The following is a 20784-nucleotide window of genomic DNA, read 5'->3' on the forward strand; positions in this document are numbered from 1 at the left end:
AGCCCTCCTCTCCGGATTGGAGACCTGAGCTGTTGGCCGCGCCCGCCTGCCCTTTGTTTGAGCAACCAGCCGGGAGCAGCTGCACTGCCAGAGAGACCACTTGGTGCCTTCTCCTCCTCTCTAGGGCCCAGGCACTTTCCCAGTTCCCATGTCCCACACACCTAGTCCTGGCTTTTCTCCCATCCCAGAACAGGAGTCTTTGAGGATTAGAGAAGTGGGGTTCCCAGGGCCAGCACTGCACTCCTGCTTGGCTCCCGTGGCCCCAAAAAGCAAGGAAACAGTTGGAATGTCACTGGCTGGGATAAATATTAACAAAAAGCAAATTAACTTTTGAGGGGGCCTGTTATCAATCAACCCAGCCACAAGGCCACTTATGGCAAACACAGTCCAGGTTGGCCGGGGTGAGACTTTCTCATGGCTACCTCCTGGCCTGATATTCCCTCCACTCCCACCCCCACCTTTCTCTACGTTGTTCGGGAGCAAATCCTGGTCAGAAAAACAGCGCAGTCTGGGTTCAGGAGATCTGGTTGGCTCCTTGGCACCCTTTGGAAGTTTCCTTGCCTCCAGGTATCAAAGAGTCCCAGTGGCCCAGCATGCAACCCTACCTGAACCCAGGGCTCTTAGGCCCCACCTCCTCCTAGGTCCCCGTTGCTTGGTGCTTCACCAGCTGGTGGGTGAAAGTTGCAGCCTCTTCCTGAGCTGGCAGCTCCCCTAGTGTGTTGGATATCTTCTGGAATCTTTAATTGGAAACTAATCTCCTCCAGTCTTAATAGGTGCCCATGACAGAGAGGGTGGCACCCACCCACCCTCATAGACCAGCCCACCCACACCACCTGGGACGAGATGGGGCAGCACCAAGTATTGCACTGAAGGAACATACTGATTTTTAAAGGTAGTTAATTTGGTGAGAATTTCCTCCTGTCTCCTGTCTTCCACCAGCACATGTAATGTCGTAAGACGGCGCCTCCCCAAACCCGCTGCCACATGTGGAGGGCTTGACTCTCCACAGCAAGCTGTGAGAAACCTGGGGTACAGGGAGGAGCATAAAGAAGCCACTCTCCCACCACCGATGGAACTGACCATGGAGGGCCCCAGCCTGGCATGGGGTAGGCACTAGGTTGACAGGTCTTTGATTGCAACACCAAGCAAAGCTGTGAGGAGCATCTCGGTGCATGGGAGGTGGTGGTCAGCCGGGAGGAGGCAATGTTTCACAGCTGCAGCCAACATGCCCTGCAATCTGTTTTAAATCTCCAGAAAAGCCCAGTAGAGATCATTGAGAGGGTTTGGGAAATGGCTTCGCTCTTATTTATTTTTCTAAATGACAATGTTAACAGAATGGCTCGTTGTTCTTCGGTGGCTTAAAATAGGTCATGGCTTTTGCAGTTAATGGTATTGCTCCCGGTTTGCTCGGCCAGTGCCCACATTCCAGCCCTCGCCACCCCTTTAATCTAAAGAAAGAAAGATGAAAGGGTGACGCTCCATCCGGGTTTTGGCATTCGGAGTCCGTTTGGGATTAGGGGCTGAACATATGTCCTACAAGAGTCTCTGACTTCCCCCACCTCTGGAAAAGGCCACATGCCTTGGGCTGTGATGACACACACGGGCTGCTGGGTACCAGGCAGGCGCCCTTTCGATAGCCTCCTGGGTCCCGGGAGCCTTCTCCAGCAAGCCGCTCTGCCTTTTTTGTGCGGGGGGGCAGTACTCAGGCTCCCGCTCAGCAGCACTGGAGCACCCATGCGTGGGGGTCAGAGGGCTCTCCCGCAGGGCAGGGCTCTAGGCTGGGTTTCCAGGGCCCGGGGTAGTCTCTGAACAGAACCTGTCAGTCTGTTTTTCCGGAGGGGGTGGGGAGAGGAGGTAGTGAAGGAGGAAGAGTCACTTCAGGCCGGAGCAATCGCCTTCGAGAGGGGCGGGTGGGGAACGGGCTTCCCTGGGGGCACCCCTCCACTTCCAGTGCACGCCCCCCTCCAATCTCCGCGGGCCTGTGCAGGCGCTGCCTTCGTCAAAGGTCCTGAGGCCGAGCTCCAGTCCGGTGTAGGAGTGTGAAACGCCACTGATCGCCTTGGGCACCGGCAGAAACGGAGCAGTCAGGGAGAGGAGTGGCCGTTTCTCCCATCCCTAAGGAGTTTCAGCTGCCCTCGGGTCTCGGTCAGCCCGCCGGGGAGGGAGGGCCGCGACCCGGTGACAAGGCTAGAGAGGGGAATCTCAGAAGCCCAGAGGACACCAGGTCAAACCTCTCCCTTCCGGTGCCCCCGCCCCCGCCTTCCCTGCGTGGGGTCTTTGCTCGGAGCAAAGGAGCGCGGCACTCGGGCGAGGAGACCGCGGGCGCCCAGACCCGAAGGCAGCCTCGGGTCGCATCCCGCTCGAGTGGCGGGCTCGCGGGCGCGCCAGCACCTGCCTCCCTCCGGCTTCCCATTGGCCCGCACGAGGTGGGGGAGGGGGCTCTGGCCTCTCGCTTTGATTTTAGTCTGAGAAACTGCTCAGAGCCCCCAGCTCTGAGAGGATTGACTGTCTCTCGTTCTCCAGGGACGAATTAATGGAGAACGATCAGTTAATTAACAAACCCGCATACCGGCTTTTACCTTTCCCTTCGCCAGGACTCAGGCCAGGGCGCCAGGCTGAGGGCGTAGGGGGCGGGGGAATGGACTCCGGAGTCAACCGGCTCAGTCCCAGTCTCACCAAAACCGAGTCCGCCCTCCGCTACCCCTGGCTCTGTCTCCTCTCGTGGCTTCTGAGAGGAGGTCACGGGATCCAAACGGAATCCCTCTGTGCCAGTCAGGCTGGGCTCAGCTGTTCCCTCGCCTATTCGGCCGGCCAGAGCCTTGTCCGCACCTTGGCCTAGAGAGGCGGGGGAGCTAGGCGCTGTTTCTGTGCAGCGCCGCCTAGACCTTCCCGCTGAACTTCGAAATGCCTGGGCTTCGGGGTTTCGGTCTCGGGAGACCTCTGCTCGAACTCTTGGGGGCTATTTCCAAACTCCCACTCTCCCCTGCATTGGAATTCAAATGAAAAAAAAAACATGCAAAGGAATAAAACGAAAATGCAAAGTCCTAAGCGAGTGGACAGCGAAGACTATCCCTGCGCTCCGCTGGGAGTTCCCTTGTGGTTCCGTCGCCCTCACCCGGACCTCCGCACGGTCTGTCTCCCTCTCCTTTCCACAGCCGGCTTCGAGCGCGGAGTGTGTGCTAACCCTTACACGGCCATACACCCATAGCTCCTAGGGTTCAGAAGCGTTGGCGTGAACTCTGACTGTGCTCCCCATCCCGTCCCACCCTGAGCCCGTAGTTAGGCGGGAGGGGGCACGGCAGCGAATTGTGCCCAACATTGGCAGGCAGCTCTAGCCGAGCCCCGGGCATATGCCAGGTGCGTAGTTCCACGGACGCTTTGCCTCCCTCTCCCCAAACCCGAATGCCCAACCGAGAAGCGACGCACAGACGGTGTCTGGCCTGGCCGGGACTTTACTCCGCCCCCGGCAGTGCGAGCTTCCCGCGCTGTCTTCTAGAAGGTGTGCGCCTGGGCAGTGGCAGAGACCGCACCACTCAGCTCCAGGAGCCTTGCGCAGCCCGACACTAAGTCCTGGAGGAGGCTGTCTGCTGCCTGGAACCGCGTGCTGGCTATTCCAGGCACAAGGACCCCCTTTCAGGAAAAGGAGGACGGGGTGAAGCGGTTTCAGCCCCCTCTCCTTTCCTCTCTTTTTCGGTCCCTAGTCTTCCCCATTCATTCGAGCCCAACTTCTCGAACCGCTCACCTGCTAAGCGGAGCGCAGACATGCGCTGGAATTCCGGCTCCTGCAGCCACTTCCACATTCTCCGGAAGGTCTCCCGGCCGGACTTGAGTTTGCTCCAAGGTTTGGGGTTGCGCAGCAGGTCCGAGAGGGTCCCTTGGGAGCGGCAGAGCACCCTCTGCGCGAAGATGGCCTGTGGGATGCTGTACCGCTTGAGCTCGGTGGTGATACGCTGCGCCACCTCTTTGGTATTGATCTCTTCCATCTGCCCTGAATTACTTCCATTGCTGACCTGCGTACCCGTCACGGAAGGGTTGGGCTCCCGGGCCGTGCCCAGGAGCTGCCCGTGGCTCTGGGCGTTCAGGTGGGCGTGGGGGTGGTGCGGAGGAAGGCCGTTGATGGGTACCATGCCGGCCGAGGTGGGCGTGAGGTGCTGCTCCCCGTGACGGCCGAGCATGGCCGGGTGGTGGGCTTCGAAGCCGTTGGGGGTGAGCATCTTGTCAGTGGGCATGGCTGCACCCGGGTGAGCATAGTGGGGGAGCCCTTGCTGAGAGTTGTGGATACCACCCAGACCGGAACCGGAGAGGGGCGAGAGGCTCTGGCCCATGCCAGCCACGTCCTTGTGGTACGGGGTATAGAGGTTATTCATGGAGGCCAGCCCGCGCTCGTCCCGCATGAGCGTGAAGCTACCGCTCACATTGCCCGCCAGGCGCTGGTGGTGGTGCGGGTGGTGGTGGTGATGGTGGTGGTGGTGATGGTGGGGGAACTTGTCCGACACGGTGGAGATGGGCGGCAGCGGCTGCAGAGGGGTTAAAGTGGTGTAGGTTGTGGGCATGCTCATACCTGGGGGAGTCTCACAGGCCATGGTCATCGTAGGGTGCAGGGGGCCGGCTAGGCTGTGTTCGGGGGCCCGGTGGTGGTGGTGGTAATCGCCGCTGCCGCCGCCGCCGTCCAGCAGGGACGCCATGCCCATGGAGCGCGGGTGCGCGGGGGGCAGGTGGCTTCCGCGGTGCGCCACGGAGCTTCGCGCGTGAGGGCTGCCGCCCAGCAGGTCGGCAGGAGCGGGCACCGGTTCATGGCTCACCCCGTGCAGCTCGCCGATCGCCTCCATGGTCAGCTGCGCATTCATCGTGATCCGGGCGAGCGGGCGGCGGACACAACATCGATGAAGCCGGACAGAGGCAGCAAAGGGCGCGCGGAGTCCGGTCTTTACATCGGCTGCCGGCGACTGTTGCCTTCTTTCCTTCCTCTCACTCTGGGGCTCTGTCTCCCTCTCTGAGTGTCTCGCCTTCCCTCTTGCCCCCACCTTCCCCTCTGCGTCCTCCGCTCCTTTTTTTTTTTTAATATTAATTTCCAAAAAGGATCAGCGCAGTTAGGTGAGCGCCGTGTCCCCAGCCCCCTCGCCCCCAGCCCCCTCTCGCCCCTCTCCTCCTTAGAATTGTGAGGTCCCCGGCTCCCCTGACGCAGCCGGCGCGCCTGNCGCGCAGGCGCGCGGCTCGGCCCCGCCCCCCGGCCCCGGCGCGCGGCCCGGGACGCCCGCGTACAAATGTGGGCGGGGGTCCCGCGCCTCACCAGCTGCGCGAGGCGGTGGGGTTTGCGGCGCGCACGTGGGAAGGCCCAGCACGCGGAGCGACCTGGGGCAGCCGCCGCAGCCCCGGGAGACTGGGGCCCGTCTCTGCTCCCTGGTCGGGATGGGCTGTGCTCCCCGTCCTGGGCTGTGCTTCCTCGGCTTCCGAGCCGGGCGGTGCGCTCCGCCCGCAGAGCCCTGGGCCCTCCCTCCAGCTGCCGCCTCTCGGCGCTGGTTGCCCGGGATGCTAACACGGTGTCGCCGCTCCTTCCACCCTAGCCCACTAAGCTTCATTTCCCCGGAGGGCTTCGGGGAGTCCGCATTCTCCCCATCCTCACGGAACAAATATCTTAAAGGCCTCGGTCAGCTCGGTGGCTCTTGACCCAGAAATCACTGACCTCCCTGATAATCCTCTGCCCACCTCTCGCTCCCCTTCCGTGGTTTGGGGAGAGGAGCAATCGGTGCCAAGAGTCGCGGCCGTACTTCGCTGTCTCCTGCTGCCTGGGTTCTTCTCTGGTTCAGATGACAATTAAGGCGGCGCTTTGCTTTGCTAAGGACGGGCTGTGTGTGTGTGTGTGTCGGGGGCGGAGAGTGTCCTGGTGGGCTCCTATGTTAACTTCTGGGTGCTACTGGGGCCACCGAGTCTCAGGCCTTTCCGGCAGTTTCTCCATGGCCCTCCTGACCAAGCACCCAGAAGCCACTACTGGCGAGAAGGACTGCCACCGGCATGGTGGACCAGGCGCGCCTGTCTCCGTTTGGCCCGTAGGGACGCCCTCTTCCCGGCGTCCCCGCGAGAAGCCTCCAGATTTGAAAATCAATTCAGCTTCTGGCGTAATTGTCCGCTTCTCACAATCACGCTTCAGTCCGGAATCGAACCTGGTCCTTGGGCCTGGTGGGGACGCGTAGGGAGGCCCCCAGTGTGGGACATACTCCGGCCGCCACATGCCACGACTTTTATTTCATTTACAAAAGAAAGAAAAAAAAATCTGTAACAAAAGGCAGACCCGTGTCCGCTTAGGTGCTTTCATCCCTCAGAGAAAGGACAGATGTGTCTATTGTCAGGCCCTTGGCAGTTACGACCGGGTCAGCGCCAAGCCTCAGCCTCAGGCGAACGGTGCTCACAATGGGGCCTCTCAGAGCCCGGGTATCTGGGACCGGATATGGAACAAAGTGTTTGTGGCCTGTACTGCTCCAAACCCAAATTGAACGTTCCGTTGCTGGGACACCTGGTCGGAGCCCACCAGTGGTGTCTCTGCTGAAAACGCTCTCAGACCCTAGGAGAGACCAGTGGTAGTTGTGGTGGCTGAGTCCCCTAGGCAAAAGCTCGGGCAGGCCCATTCTTGGGGGAAACTTCCCACCAGCTAAGGCATGAGCAGGCCCATCTTTTTGCCCAGGTTCCTGCCGCCACCAGGGCAATACCATGATGCAGGTGGGTACAGTCAACCTGATATCCTTGAAAGTGGTCGTGTCCTGGGACTGGTTAATCTTGCTGGTTTTATCACTAGAGACATTCCTATCTTGTTCAAACAAAGCCTGGGAAGGCCCTGGAAATGGGAATCTATCTGAAGGGATTAGCATGTACTTGCACAGTGAACATTTAGGAATTTAAGGTCCCCAAACAGGAAAAGATCTTTGGGAAAAGTATACTGACATAAAAAAAGCCTCAGGAAACAAAATTATTTAAACTGTTGTTTATATACATTTACTCATACACACAAGCATAATGTGTATTTTCTACCCAGTAGATTATCATGTGTTGCTGGGAAGTTGAATTCTTATTTCCTTATTGCTTCTGTTTTTTTTTTTGTCATTGTTGCTGTTGCTGCACACTGAGTGTGTGGCTCTCATATGAGACCCACAGTGGGTTAAAGTAGTGGACAGCCTTTAATCTAAACTGTTGTCTCTCCACACGCCCATATTTTAATCTCTCGGAAATGATTGATTTGCCCTTATGACAACTCTCTTCCCAAAAGGCAGTTTGTTAAAAGAAAGAAGTAAATACCACCAAGTGCACAAATTGTTCACGGTTTTCTCTTTGTGTAGCTAATTAGGGACTTGATCCTGGTAACCCTCCATCACGTGAGGCATCTGGCTGAGCCCCTGGAGGCTACCTGAAGAGGGCTGGAATCAGGTGAGCTCAAGCCCCCTACTCCCCTCATTAAAAGGTGTCAGTGTTGGTCTTGAAAGGAGAAGTCAAAGAAAAGATCTCGATGAGCATTATGTATGTTGGACTCATACATGTGTAGCACTTGCTCTGGTTTGCAAATATCCCTAATCTTTCTTGTCTATTCATGCTGTTATGATTAGCCATTATTTTCCTGTAGTTGACTGAATTGCAGTGACTTCTCAGAAACATTTTATTCTGACTGGACTTCTTGGAAAATTTTACTATACTAAGGAAAAGAAAGAATTGTTTTAGGCTTAGTTAAAGTGAGTGAGTGAGTGAGTGTGTGTGTGTGTGTGTGTGTGACTAGACAGATTGCCAACTGCTATCTGGGTTGATGTAGCTTTTTGTCATGTTGTCCCTCTCCCACCCCCGCCCCATCCAGTGCCCAGCACAATGTCTGGCACCCATCAGGTGCACTGTGGGGGAAGGAAACAATGAAAGCCCAAGAGGAGTTCCTTGAAACTACTGTTTGATCAAGTGTATTACAGGATGCTGCCCAATTCTTTATAACAGCCAAGAAGTTTAAGAGGGGTGCTAAATAACAGCTGGTTAGATTTTGAGTAGCTACAGAGAATTTAAAAAATAGTATCAATCATCACCGTAAAATTACATACATGTATATATATTTAAGAAAAAGGGAGGTAAGACTATTGACTGGGTGCTGTTCCTGGCAATATTCTCTGTGTGGAATCAAGGATTTAAGACTGCTTATTTGGTAAGTATTGGGGTGGCGATCAAGCAGGTACAATCTTTCCTGTGCTGGGTGGGCTAGAGCTTTCCAGGTGACCCCACTACGCTTAGAAAGGAGAATACGTCCATCCCTTCAAATGCTGGACCCACAAGCTTTTCTGAGAATCTTCCTGGGGTTACTTTCAGAGTTACTACTTTAGTTTTCTTTGTGACTAATAGAAAAGTAACATACAGCCCAGTCCCAGTTTTCAGGGCTCTTCCAAAGGAGTGTTTCTGGCTCCTCGGAGACATGAAATATTTACTTCGCTTTTGTTGACTGCACAAACAGTAACCCTGGGTATCAGGGCAGATCTCCTCAGCCAGGGTCCAGTGGGAGGCTGACTCCTTTGCCACAGCCTTGGAAAGTAGCTCACCAGTGTTTCTGATGCTTATAGCAATTCTAGAATTAAACTCCTGGCGAGGAACCATTTCTTTGGCATCTGGAAACAGTATTCTGGTCACAACTTGATAAACTGTGGGGTGATGGATTTGGTGGTGCTTCCTGCCAGGCTCTCCTGTCTTCCTTCCACCTCTGGAGAAATTTAACTCAGAAAATTGCCATTGGCTTGGAATAGACCACCAAGAAATTCAGAAAGGGGTGGTCTGGTAACTCACTATTAAAGCCATTTGAAAAATGTAATCAATGACTTTCTCCACATGCCTCAAGGAAAGGATAACCAATTATTTTAGCCCTCTTTGTCAATCTTTGATCTTCTATTTAGCATATAATTTTTAATCCACCTGTTCAATCACTTTTTCTTTCTTAACTTAAATTATGCTTTTTGCCCATGACAATATGTATATACTTTTTACTTTTTAAAGAAGATTTTTATTATTTTAGAGAGAGGGAGAGAAGGGAGAAAGAGAGGAAGAGAAACATCAACACAAGAAGGAAAGATTCATCAGTTGGCTCCCCTTTGCGTGTTGACCAGGGACAGAACTGAAACCCAGGCATGTGTCCCAACCAGGAGTCCTTCACTTCCCAGAAGACCCCCAACCAACCGAGCCACACCAGTTAGGGCTGCTTAGTTACTTTTCAATAAGTTTAAGTCCTTGAGGGGTACAGCATTACACAGATTCTGTGTCCAGTGGCCTTCGCAGGAAGGTTGCTTTGGAGTTTAGCAGGAACTCTGCCACTGTTTCCACAAGCATGAGTTACCTTCCCCCGGTGACTCTGGTTTTGTTCAGTTTGCCACCAGGAGTCACTGTGTTGGTCTTTGCTTTGTACACATGAGCACATCTCTTGCCTAAAGAGAGGTCAGTTTCATCTCCAGCAAAAACACCTTCAATTTTAAGAAGAGCTCCATCTGGTTCTGGAGACCCTGCTTATAGCCTGCAAAGATGGCCGCGGATCACAGCCTTCTAGACGTATTTGTCCTTATAGAAGTTGTCCCGTTCCAGGCAGGCCTGCACAGGCTCCAAGGTTGGGGGCGGGGCGGGGAAGGCCCGTGGCAACACGTATATTTTTTTACTCTGTAGTTTTGCACTCTCCTTTGTCCAGTCGCCTACCCACCTCCTCCAAACGCACAGAGATGCTTTGGTGAAGGGCTCTGCACAGCCAATGCCAACTCCAGCAGACTCCAGATTCAAGGAGAGGCGGAAAGTGGTCAGGACTGAGGTGCCCGGACGTCCGGACACCCATGCGTGAGCACCTCTGGTCACCTCCTCTTTTGGGCCATCCGATAAACTACAAGTGGCTCTCTAGGGTTTAAATCTGTTTCTGCGGTCCCCAGTTTTCCACGAGCGCTTTTCAAGGCCACAGGCCCAATGCGCCGAAGGGAGAAGGGGTGTAATATTGTGGCGCTGTGGCGGGTTCTCAGACTCCCTCCTGATGCTTTGGCTCCCAACCTCGCGCGGGGTCCTTAGCCAGTTCGATTCCTGGGGAGGTGGCCTTCTCTCGTCCAGCTTTCAGTGGATTTTGTTTTTGGTCCTACCTTTATATCGTTGAAGTCTATTACAAATGAGACCAGTCTGGGCCGTGGCGGGCGACAAATATTACAGATTTGGGGCGGTGGTTAAGGATCCTCTTCCTGCGCCTAGAATGTGGGGCTCTGCTCCAGATTAGGGGGTACCAGAGCAGAGCGCCAGGGCTGGGAGGATAGGGCGAGGGACCAGGGACCCTCAGGCTGGTGCAGTTCTACGGGACTTGAGGTGGGGATAACTCAAAAAGGGCGGGTGGAGGTCAAAGTCGGCTCAGGAAGGTTTCTAGGTGCACAGTTTTCCGGCCCAGGGAGACAGGAAGGGAGGAAGTCTCAGGTCGCAGTCCAGCCCCACGCCATGGGCTGGCGCGGGTGGACCGGTTACACCGCCTCCACCCCCACCCTGGGGGATTGCCGGCTGTGCGGCACGGCGCGAGGCCCACTTGGCGAGCTCCCCTGCAGCCTCGCAGGATAACACCCACCGGGGCCCGAGAGCAGCTGCACTTAAGAAGGAAAACTCTTTAAACAAATCATTTTGGTGTCTAATCAATTAGTGTTTGCGCAGTCAAGTACCATAGATTTAACAGAGTAATCGTTATCGCCCTTGTCTTTATTTGACACGCAGACACCTAGAAGATTTAAAAATGAAACGCCGGTGTTCTGAGCTCCCCACTCCTTGCCTGTGCTTTCCTTCCGGCCTGCTGGGCCCCGCCGGCCTTTTGTTTCCTCCAGTCCGAGCCCCCTCTTTGCTTCCTTCCACCTTTCCTTTCCTCTACACACTCTGCACGCTTTGACTTCTTTTCTTGCCCATCCTGCCCTGTTTACCTTGGATGCCTCGACCTCTTCATCCCTTCAACTCCGTGGCTGGGATTCCCCGGGCGTCGGACCCTTTGGGCTCTGGGGGAGTGCGCCAGCCCGCCCGCTCGCCCTTTGGGCCCAGTGCCACCCCCGCGCAGTATTATGTGGTGGTCAAGCGCCGCCCAGAAAGCCTCTTCTCGCGACCCTCTCTCTCTAACCCTGAAGCACACCCTCTTGCATCCCCCTGAACCATCCAAAACCTAAGGGGTCTGTGTGCGCTCTTTAGCTTCGGTGGAGCTCGGAAAAGGCCTTTACCTGCGCCGTAGGGCGACGGACCTTGCCTCATTAATGCGGTGACCCAGAGGGTCTTGTGCTATTAATGTGGTGACCCAGGGCACAGGATTGGGGTTGAGAAAAGAAGCTGAGAGTGCGGCCTTGGTGCCCCATCCCCGAACGCTGGGTGGGGAGGCCGCGCCTTTGGGACCGATGGTTGGGGGATTCGTGTTGCCTCCGAGGCGCATTTCTCTGGGTTGGGCTAGCGCTCAAGGTCCAGGGGTTGGGGTCGGGGTCGGGAGGGCCCCCAGGCGCTGGTAAATAGACGCTCCTGTGTTGCCTTCCTCACCTAGTGCCCTTCTTCAGGGGTAGGCGCACGCTTATGGATGCGCGCATGTATTTGTGCAGAGGCACCGGCTGAGCACCCCGCCGGGCCTCAGGCCGCCAGGGCTTGAACGTGGTAGCCCCAAGAGGGCTGCAGTGATGGTCACTAGGTCCAAGAGACCTGGAGACCCGGCCAGGAGGCTGCGGGGATGATGGGTGGGCACAGTGAGAAATTTGGGAGAACCTGCTTGGCCAAGAACACCTCCACTTCTCAATTTCTCTAATCATCATTTAACCCAGTGGAGGGGTCCAGCCTGACTCACCTGGGTAGTGGGTTGGTTAAACTCGGGCTGTAATTCTAAAAGTAGGGAGGGAGATTGAGCTGGAAGTGAACCCCTCTCCTGTCTCCACACTACCAGCCCCCGGGGGCTTGTGGTGCTTTGACCGGAACCTGGAACTGCCCCACAGTCCCAAGATATCGGCACTCACCTGAGAAACTTCTTTGTCAACAATAGATGATTATAATGTATTTGACTAATGCCTGTATTTTTCTGTTTAACATACATTCATCCAAAGTAACAAAAAATCGATGTTGCTAACAATATTGCAAACAAATCCTTGTCTCTCTCACACAAAAACCTTGTCAAATTTTCAGCCACTTCTACCCACTTGAATTTTGTTATTTCTCCCAGCCCACTGGTGCCTCCTGGATAGTCTGGAATACAGTCCTGGCTTTAAATAGTCTTTCTCTAAAAATCCTTCTTTGTTTCTTTATTTTGTCATTGGAGGAAACTTGGGACCTTCCAAATCCCAGCCTCCTCTCTGCCCAAGGCCCTTGGAGGACTCCAGGGGTTCACCTCAAACTCTGTCCCTCTCCGCACTTCCGAATGCCTCCAAATCTCTGCTCAGTGCCTTTGGATTTTGCTTTCTCTCCCTAACAAAACCCCCTATATGACGGCCCCCACCCGCTCCCAGAGCTGGAGACCCCATACTTGCTCTCCTGGCCAATACTCCTCACCCTTGCAGCCTGAAGCTTATTGCACATGGGGGTTCTTGTTGGGAGTTTATTATGATTCTTATAATAATAATACTTTTTTAAAAATTGGTGTTTTCCACCTGGAAAGAACAAACCAGAGGGGCTAGATAATGAAGGAACTTAGGTTTGCAAAACAGTGTAAATAATTTAGTATTGTATTTCAAGGAAAAAAATAGCTTTCTTAAATCATCCCCGCAATATAAATTGCAGACGTACAGTATGGTCCTGGTAAGTCTAAATTTTTAAAGGAGCAATATTCAAAGAGACATAGATGTCTGTATTAATTATTTATTCGCTGGTGCCTTCCTTCGTTTCTAACTTATTATTAATTAGGCGCCTCTAGTCTTTCGCAGAGCGCTCCACCGAGCCGGTTGCAGCTTTAAATATGAATTAAAAGCAAATCCAAGCTACTGTAATGCGAAAATTATTCCGTGTCTTGCATGGCAGAGATGAATAGCTGCGTGGATCAATACCGTGAAACTCGGCTCCGAACGACAGGGTTATTGATAGCTTATATTAATGATGTTAATGATGGAAAAAGGAAAACAACGGCCCACCCGACTTAGAAACTTTTTGCCGCTGAAACCCCGCAATAAAAACGGGAAGGGGGCAGGACTCGGGCTTAAGTGTAATAAGAAAATTATTTATGAAACCGGATAAATGACTTCAGAGCCTTGATGCATTTGAACCTAACGCTCTCGGCTCCTGGCGGCCCCGGCTCCAGCTGGGGAGACCGCGAAAACCCCAAGCCGCTGGGAGGTGGGGGGCAGGGAGGGGCTCTTCCCCTTCAACCCCGCCCCCCAACCTTGTCAGCCTCCGGTTTACTACCGCATTCCCTAGTTCCCTGCGGGGGAGCCCTCTGGGGCGACGGTTGCAGGGCTTTTGGGAGTTGGTGGGATGGGGCCGGCGCGAAGCTAGTCCTTGCTGCCCTGGCAGGGGCAGTGAGGCTGCCAGCGGGGCTCGGCAGCCTGGACTTCGGCCCGATTTCTTCACTGGTTCTCTTGGCACGCACTCCCGGAGAGGAGCCAAACGCTTCGGGCTTGAGAGGCACAGGTCTGTCTCTACACACGTCTCCCGCCCGTTTGGCCCACCCAGCCTCTCTCGACCCCCCAAATGCAAACGGGTAGCTGGTTTTGGGAGGTGGGAGAGCTTTGGATGAAGAGAAACTGCTCTAAACTGGGCAGAGAAACTGGGAAAGATGCCAACTTTTCTCCTTTGTTTCTCAGTACGGTCTTTTCCAGGGTCGAAATGGGCCTTGCCGTCCAGCACCCAGCAAGGGTGCGATCCCGGAGACTCGGTTTCCGCTGTCCGCGGAGGGAAAGGTGCACACCGGCTCGTGCAGCATCCGCGCCCACTTCTGCCTAGGCGCCGCCCCTCCCCTATTTGTTCCAAATATCAACCCACTCCTCTTCTCTCACTAGCCGAGGGCCACTGAGTGGCGGTGGGGGGGGGGGTTGGGTGGAGGAGCTAAAGGTTAAATACTGACCCTAGAGGACAGCAGGAAAGGTCAGAGGCCCAGGGTTACTCGCAGGCCCGAGGTTACAGCCCCCTCGGGCAGGCGCAGACTGCCGACCCCCTCCCCCAGCCAGGGCCCTCGGCCCTCGGAGGCGAGGAGTTGGGGGAAGGTGATGCTAGGGAGTAGGAAGATGGGAGGCTTTTAATTTGTGTTTGGGACTGACTTTTGTTCTGCGTCTGGGAGTGAGAATAAGCTGCCCGGGGCTGCGGTACAAGGCCCCGTAGTCTCTCTCGGGGCAATCACAGTTTTCCTCCAGAGGATGAGGAGTTTTGTATATTTTCTTTATTAAAATGTTTGTCCTCCTCCTTTTCCCACCTCTTCTTCATCATTCCTTTCACTTCTCTTTTTCTCTTTCCTCCTTCCTTCCATTTGTTCTTTCCACCACTCCTTTCTTAATATTTCTTCCCTCTCTTCCTCCCTTTTTTTCTCCACCTCTTTGGTCTCCAGGACCTTTCCCCCTCATTCCCTCCCTCCCCTCTGCCCCCATCTCTTCCTTCTGCAGGTAGATGGAGGCCTGGCCCACGTCCCAGCTCCTTGAGACCATCACACAGAGAGTGCCAACTCCATTTGGCATTGGCATCAAATAATCTTGTTTTTAAAAAAGGAAAGAGGAAGTGAGCACCCGCTGAGGAGGGAGCACCGGAGCCCCTGGGCCCTTGGCTGTGACTGGCGTCTTCTAACTGGACTCTGTTGGGCCTTTTCTCCTCCCAGGGCTCAGAGTTGGCCCCTTTCTGGGGCTTGGGGCTTGGTGAACCCAGAGAGTACGCTCCTCTTGCTAAGGATCCCCATGGTGCCATCTGGTACCCTCCTATTACCAAGATTTTCATTATTTTATTTTTTGATTTATTTGGTTTTATTTTGAAAAAAAAAAACAATTTAAGCAAAGTGAATCTCTGAGGCCAAAAATCCTAAAAGTGCCAGCTGAGCCTTGCATCTATTCTAGGGCATTAGAGGCAGTCCAGTTGAAACCGTTATCTAGATAATTAGACAAAACCCAAATTCCCTGCCATTCAGCAAGAGCTCCCTGTCAGCCATCCAGCCTCCAAGTCTACAATCGAGTCCAGTGCACGTTTTAGGTAGGCGCTGCTGTAGACACAGCCTTGGAGCTGGCTACACAATGTACCCGCTAAGGCCCTTCCTCCAAAAGGAAACACAACAGACACTGTGCAAAATCACTTGATTCTGGACAAAAATCAATATCGAAATTAGGTTTATTGTCTGCTTATATGATTAAAAATGACAAAGTGTTGTCTTTTATTTTCATAGAAAGACAGAAGGCTGAACAAAATAATTTACTATTGAGTTCTGCTCGTTTCATTTGCCTGGCAAACCTGGAGGAGGCCAAAAGGGCGGTTGGAAAGCGTCGGGGCCAGTCAGGAGCCTCCCTTCCCCCAAACTGCCCCCAGTGCAGGGGGGAGCTTGCCCTCCAGAGGAGATGTGTGCTGCTGTGGGTCAGAACACATTTCCTCATCTCCAGGCTGCAGCCATGCCAGGCCAGCTGGGTAGTTCTCAGTTTTGCTACTTCCAAAAGAAATCCTTGCGATCTGTCCCTAGCCCCTTCTTTAACTTACACCCAGGTCACAGGTCTTGTTCCCCCAAATAATTCTCAGGATGAAGGTGCTTTAGTGGTTTCACAACTCTGGCTGGCCCAGAGCCTTGCTGGCTTGCTCAGTCCTGGGCTCCCAGACCCCCATCCAGACACCCTGGATCTTCCATCCTAGGAAGTACTGCCTTCCATTTGTGTGTCGGGTTGCTTGACAGGGATCAAAGGGTTCTGAAACCTCCGTGGGCTGGATTCTTGTGATGGGATAAGTGTGCATTTGGGGGCACACAGAGGCAGTTGGTTACACCAGCGTGGGTGTGGGGGGATTATTTTGTCTATGTTAAAGATAAAAAAGAGAACCAAAAAACATCCACCCTGTGAATCTCTTCATAGACTCCCCTTCCCTACCCCACAAAGGTGAGTGAGAATCTATCTTCATTTCTCCAGTGCTGCTCTTTTGTGAGATCTCAGTACGCGCAGATCACGGTTCACTGCCTTGTTCTAGAAGGAGGTGGCTTCCAAATGCTAGCGGGTTCACGGAGCTTGGCTCACACTTAAAAGCACCGTTAGGAAAACAGCTAATAGGCCATGTCCTTTGGAGCCCCTACATGAGCTCCCGCCTTTGGAACCGGCTTAGATTTGCCCATGCTCACGCCACGGACTCATTGCACAAGTCGTTAATGGGTCCCCTTTTCATTCTGGGCCACTCTCCTGGAGGTTTCGAAGTGAATCCAACCAAACCATCTCTTCCACGGAGTTCCTGGGGCATGGCTCGTCCTGGCCTTCTCTCGGGGCGGAGGGCTTAGGAGAAACAGACGTGGATGCCTTATTACTTGAAAATCTGACAGGCCGCGAGGCCAGGCTCGTCGTGGTCCAGTGCCACCAGCTCAGCTGCGCACTGTCGGCTCGACGTCTCTCTCTTCGCCTTCGTCGTGCCGGCTAGCGCACTATCGGTGCAACTTTCCCGGAGGCCGAAGGGAGGCGGCGAGGGCTCGTGGTTCCTGACAAGCAGGCATGAGGAGGTCGCCTTGGGAGGAGGAAGGCAGGCAGTGGGCTGGGGCCTTAGGTGGCCCCTCTTCTCGGGGAGGGGGCAGCTCGGGCTGCTTTCTGCTCGAAGGCAGATTCAGCCAACAGTTTCTGGGGGAACAAACCCGGCCTCTCTTTTCCTTTCTGGTCCCTCGCTCCAGCCTCTATTCCCCTCCTACCGCCTTTACCAGCTTTTCGCCCCAAGGAGCCGGCCCCAGGGTAAAAGGTGAGATGTTCACTAGTCCTAGGCTTCCTGCCCCGCCCCCCCACGGGCGCGGGTGTCGCCCAGCCTCTTGTTTTGGGATAGACGCCCACGGCCAACCAAAGAAAAAACAACTGCGCCTCTCAGTGCTCCCTCCTCCTCTACTAGCCCTTTCCGAAGACACGGGGTCTTGAGGGCTGGGGGCGGGGGCAGGTTAGTTTAGGAAATTGTGTCGAGGCTAAAAATCACTGGTGCGTATTTGAGGATTTTTTTTTGGGGGGGGGACGTTTAATAATTCCTATAAGTATCCAAATTGGTATGGATATAATTTCTGTTGAGAAAACCCTGGCCAGAGCTGGAAAGAAGTTGCCAGAAAGGATCTAGAAGAGACAAATAAAGCCCAACCCTCCAAGTAGGCCGATCTCTTCCAAAGGGGCCGACCTTTCTCATGAGTGGGGGCAAGGCAGTCAGAGTAAAAAGCAGATTTCTATGCATGTTCACGTGGCCCAATGTAATGAACACATCTCCATCAATTCCTGGAGGCAGAGGGCTCAATTTATTTTGGTTTTAGCTGGGAACATCCTCAGCTTCAGCTCTGACTACAGAGCAGCCGAGTAGTTAGAATTCTCTCTCCAGCGAATGTGATGGTCAATAGAATTCTTGGTATCAAATGAGCGATAATTTGCTGTGGCTACATGCTGGATAATGAAAGATGTTAGTGGGATCAATAAAAAATGAAAACACTTTTACTTACATCTGAGTTACTGTTTTAAGAGCGAGAGGGATGCAACAGACCCAAAGCTAGGTCCGGAGCCCCCCATGCGCTCCTCAGACCCACAAAGCTCTGCCGCCAGCAGACGAGCTTCCCGCCGCAGGGGCCTCCACCTTTCTTCCTCCCTGCTCAAGGAGGAGCAGGTTGTTATTTCATCAAAATTAACCCCTTAGAAACCAGAGAGACTTTAACCAATAGGATTTAGAATTCGTTTCTTTTCCTATAGCCAGAAACATATTTGAAATTGTCTTTTATTAGAACTAAAGGTCACCTAACTGGTCATCATCTACCAAAAAAGGAGGAAAGCATCCCAGAGCTGAATGTGAAATGCCTCTAAATAGGTACTTGACCAAGACACTCAGAAAGGCCTGTGTTTGCAGAATGTGTGTGCACAGTCAAAGGAATAGATTCAATTCATTTTGATGTGTCATATTTGGTTATTACAGTAGAAAATTCAGACCTTAAACGTGCTCTTTCCAGATTAATTAAATTCCTCATCTTCTTTCATAATCACTTCGTCTGTTGGGTTTGTTTTCCATTTTCGATGGGCTTATTTGTACCTTCCTGTCGGCTTTTCTCATCATTCAATTCCAAACCTTCCCCATTCTGATCTGGTCCCTAAGAAACCTATTGTGAAACAACTGAAGAATCATTTTATGGGTAAATTTTAGGATACCAAGACCTAAAAAAATGAGACGCTATCCCAAGTTCCTGCATAAAACAGTCGCAGTGAAATAGCTAACGGCCAGACAGCTTCCAGCACCCGAACCAAACAAGCAAAGGACACTGGGAAATGTGTCTGGCTGCTTCTGCAGGTTTAAGAAGCCTACATTTCCTCACCACTTAACAAACAAAACAAAACAATACAAAACAAAGAGACACGAATTTAGCCGCCGCTTTATGTCATCTGACCAGAGGACCTGGTTCTGCCACCAAGATAACGGTGGGCGCTGCAAGGGCAGTGGACTGTCCACTGTCAGTGGACTGTGATCGTCTTTGGCTTGTTTGGGCTGGATTTGGTGAGACAGCCCAGCAACCTGGGAGGCTCAGAAAGCGGGAACCAGCCTGGGAAAATGCAGACGAGTCCCAGTTGAGAGATTTCCCGGCTGGCTCCATTTTTACAACTTGCTGGAACACAGGTGCTGGTCTACCGCGAACAAAACCTGTCCACGCGCTCCCGAATCCGCCGGCCGGCGTGGCGCACCCGGATATTTACACCCCGTTCGGGAGGCCTTTCCCACCCCCGCCCTCATTCGCTACTTTAAACTCGGCACGAGGACCTGTTAGTGGCCTTGGCTGGGAGGGCAGGCTGGGAGGGCAGGCTGGGAGGGGGGCGCCCCCACTTGGCTCTGCTGTGACGCGGCTGCTGCCCTTTGCCCTCCGTTTCCCACCCCGTTTGCGTGGCCGCCAGCTCAGCAGCGGACTATCGCGGCCGGGCCCTCGGAGCCCCTTCCCTGGCTAACCACCCTCGCGCTGCGCCCCACCCCGCCCCCGCCTGCGCCTGTGAGGCTGGCTTACCCCAGTGGGCGAGTCGCAGCGCATTAGCGGATTTCATGGCAAGTTGCTTCCGTGACAAGCGGACGGGATCCCGTTTGAGGATTTGCCCCCTAGGAGGGAGGGAAAGGAGAGTCAATCTGCGTAATTTCAAATGAGACAGAAACCATAAACGGGGACCCTAATTTCAAGCCCCCTGACACCCCCTTCCCCTAAAGTGTAGCCCCCCCCTCCACGCGCAAGACACAGTAAAAGTAATCCGCACACGTCGCAGGCGATACCTTTTATTGCGCTCATTTTAAAGACAGAGACAGGATGGCCCCCTCCACGAAGCCTTTCTCGGTAGCTCGGCCCGGGGCAGGTGGGTCAGCAAGGCCGCTCCTGAGCCCGCCGATTCCTGCAAGGTCGCGAGGTGAGGGTTGCGTGGAAGAAAGATCTCGGGCTCTTTGCCAAGCGGCCCCCTTCGGCGCCCAGGGTCTGAGCTAGACGCACAAACCCAAATTCCCTCTAGCGCCTTCGGCTCCATCTTTAAGTCCAAGCAAAGATCAATTCTCCCTCTCTCTTGCTCAAACACATTTGCGGCCATAAATAAACAGCTCTCAGCTAAATCAGGAAGGAGAGAAGAAAAAGAGAGAAGAAAGGAGGAAAGAGAAGGATGAGAACCGGAGCACAGGTCTCGCTTCTCCCGGGAGCCGAATGGCTCTTTTTGGTTAGGCCAGCCTTGCATTTGGGGTTGCAACTTGCATTTGAATAGCTGCCTGGGCTTGTTATGGACCCGGGAAAGCTCTGAAAGGGAATCACTATGCAAATTGTCCCAGTTACAATCGAAAGGTTCGATCTCTGGGAGCCGCCTGACGGAAGTTGATGTCAGCTATCTGTGCATTAGGGTTGCATTACCGCCCTCGCCGCCCTCCTCACCACCCCCGCTCGCGCCTGCCGGGGAGGCTTTTCCTTCTTTTTTTCTTTCTTTTGCTTATGTGTATATTTCCCCCCAGTAATTAAAAAAGTGAAAAAAAAAAAAGGCTGAAGGTGGCGGCGTAGCTGACTCGGGCCTGGAAGGCCCACGGGAGGAGGGGAGGAGGGGAGGAGAGGAGGAGGTACAGCCCTTCGGCCGGGGGTGGGGGCGTCATTCTTTGCAGCAGGTGTTGATGGTGTGTCTGAAATCAAACATTTAGAAACGGTTTTTTTTAGCGTTTTTGCAGGACAAGGCGGCGGCGAAGGGTGGGGGCGGCGACGTCAGCCTCCGCCCGCCTGCTTGATCCTACAATGCCTGCTGCGGATCAATACCCGCTCGCTGTCATCCCAGTAATTGTAGGGCTCACGGCTTTTATTTTAAAGAATGGGACGCTGTGCGCGGGCGGGCGGCGGAGGCAGCGAAGCCGGGCCGCGGTGTCTCCGAGCGCGGTTTGGGGCACCTGCCATTCACCCCAGAGCCCCGACACCGCCCCCAGTGGGGTGGTTTTGCGATTCCAGGGCGCGTGCCTTCGCCGGGGTGGGCCGGACCCGCCGGCACCGCGAGGCTGGCGAGGACTCCGGCCGGGAACGGAGCCCGGGCGAAGGCGCTCTGGGCGGCTCCGGGCGGGCCGCGTGCGGCGGGCGCGCCACGCCCGGGGCCCGGCACTCGGGCTCGGACCGCGGCCTCCTGACCAGAGGCCTCACAGGCTTCGGACGTCGACGCTCGGGGCCGCTCTGGCTCAGGT

The 20784-nt window shown here is 54.3% G+C and overlaps 1 protein-coding gene and 1 long non-coding RNA gene across 4 annotated transcripts in view; both read right to left on the minus strand.

Annotated features, from left to right (window-relative positions):
- Positions 1-5108, minus strand: part of ONECUT1 (one cut homeobox 1) — a 39949-nt gene extending 34841 nt beyond the window's left edge. For all 3 annotated transcript variants that reach the window (XM_037054669.1, XM_037054668.1, XM_037054667.1), the window contains exon 1: positions 3743-5108. In XM_037054669.1, coding sequence (XP_036910564.1) covers positions 3743-4847 — 1105 coding nt within the window. In that variant the 5' untranslated portion in view covers positions 4848-5108. The remainder of the gene's footprint in view (positions 1-3742) is intronic.
- Positions 5109-16138: 11030 nt separating this feature from the next.
- LOC118992644 (uncharacterized) lies at positions 16139-20544 on the minus strand. Its single transcript, XR_005067665.1, has 3 exons — positions 19366-20544; positions 19109-19197; positions 16139-16591 (listed from the first exon to the last, which is right to left on the minus strand). It is a non-coding gene; the product is annotated as an uncharacterized LOC118992644 (long non-coding RNA).
- Between the last annotated feature and the right edge of the window lie 240 nt (positions 20545-20784).

Source organism: Sturnira hondurensis, unplaced genomic scaffold (assembly GCF_014824575.4).
Source record: "Sturnira hondurensis isolate 20B ecotype Veracruz unplaced genomic scaffold, ASM1482457v3 Scaffold0008196, whole genome shotgun sequence".
Lineage (NCBI taxonomy): Eukaryota > Metazoa > Chordata > Mammalia > Chiroptera > Phyllostomidae > Sturnira > Sturnira hondurensis.